Raw genomic sequence first — 1,320 nt, 5'->3', positions numbered from 1 at the left:
GGCGGTGTAGGAGGGGGCGGCGGGGGAAGGCAGCCTCCCGGACCCACCTCCCCTGCCGCCGCCTCTGCCCTCCGCCTCTCCAAGCCCCGACCGACGGGGCCGCAGCCCGGGTGGGCTCTGCCTCTCCACAGAGCAGGAGGCCGGGGTGCGGGAGCGATGCTCCCCACGGATGAGCACCTACTGCGGTAGGTGAGCGCCCTGCCGGCGGGGCTCCCTTCTCCCCAGCAGGACCCACAGTCCCCGCGCAGTGTCTCGGGGGTTGCAGGTGTGGGTTTTGGATATGGAAAGTCAAAAACCACCTCCCAAACCCCAGTGACCTGGACACGCAGCAGCACACTCTCAGCCACTGTAGGTTCCACAGGCATTGCTGAGGTGATTTTGCGTCAGCTTTGTGCTGCCTGTCGGGTACCTGGCAGGACACTGGGCTCCTGCTGGGGTTTCCCAGGCTCCATGACCAGGCCTATGCCAGGACCTGCCCAGAGTGGGCAGGACCAGGGACGGGGGGGGAAGACATCTGGCCCTTGCCCCTTGCAGAGGTGCTGGGTGATTCCCTCCCGCAGGGTTTCACCCCGTTTTTTGTGGGGTTTCTCCTTCTTCTAATCTCCCTTTCCTCCCAGGTGGCTGCGTGCTGCAATTGGTACCAAAAAGGGCCCTGAGTTGCAAGATCCCAGGGTGTGCACCTTCCCACTGCAAGATGTCATCCCTGCTCATGCAGGGAGATGGAGAAATCTTTAGTCCAGGGCGAAACCCCATGGCAGGCAGGGCATGAGCAGGATGGGTTACTGCAGAGCCCCCCCCTTGGGTAGCTCATTCCCTGCCAGTGTCCAGCCTGGGTGGCACTGCACATGCAGGCGCAGAGGGAAGGGACGGGGCGGGTTGTACTGCCCTGCAGAGGGCTCGGGGACTTGCACCCACGGGTTCCTCTCGGAGCAAGGCAGCATAGGGCTTCCTGGGGCACAGCATAGCACAAGCCAAACTGCACACAGACACAAGTAGGAGCGGAGAACAAACACAGCCAGGTCTGACTCCCGGAGGTTTAGATGCCATTCGAGTGGTTATGGTGTGCTATAAAAATTAATTAACATAGCTCCATGTGACCTTCTGTAAAACATTGCCTTCATCCCAAAGAAAGAATATACCAGGAATCACCTGAAGCAGCCTCAGACAGAGAGACCATGGCTCCAGACACGGTCGCTGACTGCACTTGACCAGAGGTGAAGCCATCCTTCCAGTCCTTATTTCTTATCTGGCCTGAGTGAAGTGCTCTGAAATAGAGAGCTCGAGAAAGGATCACTGGCTGCCCTGGGGGAATGAGGGTGT

The 1,320-nt window shown here is 59.8% G+C and overlaps 1 protein-coding gene across 1 annotated transcript in view; it reads right to left on the bottom strand.

The window, feature by feature from the left end:
- Positions 1-365, bottom strand: part of PRDM14 (PR domain containing 14) — an 8,871-nt gene extending 8,506 nt beyond the window's left edge. Inside the window, exon 1 of the mRNA XM_009335077.1 lies at positions 48-365. Within this exon, the coding sequence (XP_009333352.1) occupies positions 48-365 (318 nt within the window). The remainder of the gene's footprint in view (positions 1-47) is intronic.
- Between the last annotated feature and the right edge of the window lie 955 nt (positions 366-1,320).

The sequence above is a fragment of the Pygoscelis adeliae genome, unplaced genomic scaffold (assembly GCF_000699105.1).
Source record: "Pygoscelis adeliae isolate BGI_AS28 unplaced genomic scaffold, ASM69910v1 Scaffold101, whole genome shotgun sequence".
NCBI classification, from domain to species: Eukaryota; Metazoa; Chordata; class Aves; order Sphenisciformes; family Spheniscidae; genus Pygoscelis; species Pygoscelis adeliae.
Note: the sequence above shows the minus strand (reverse complement) of the source record. Positions and strands in the feature narration are given on the sequence as shown.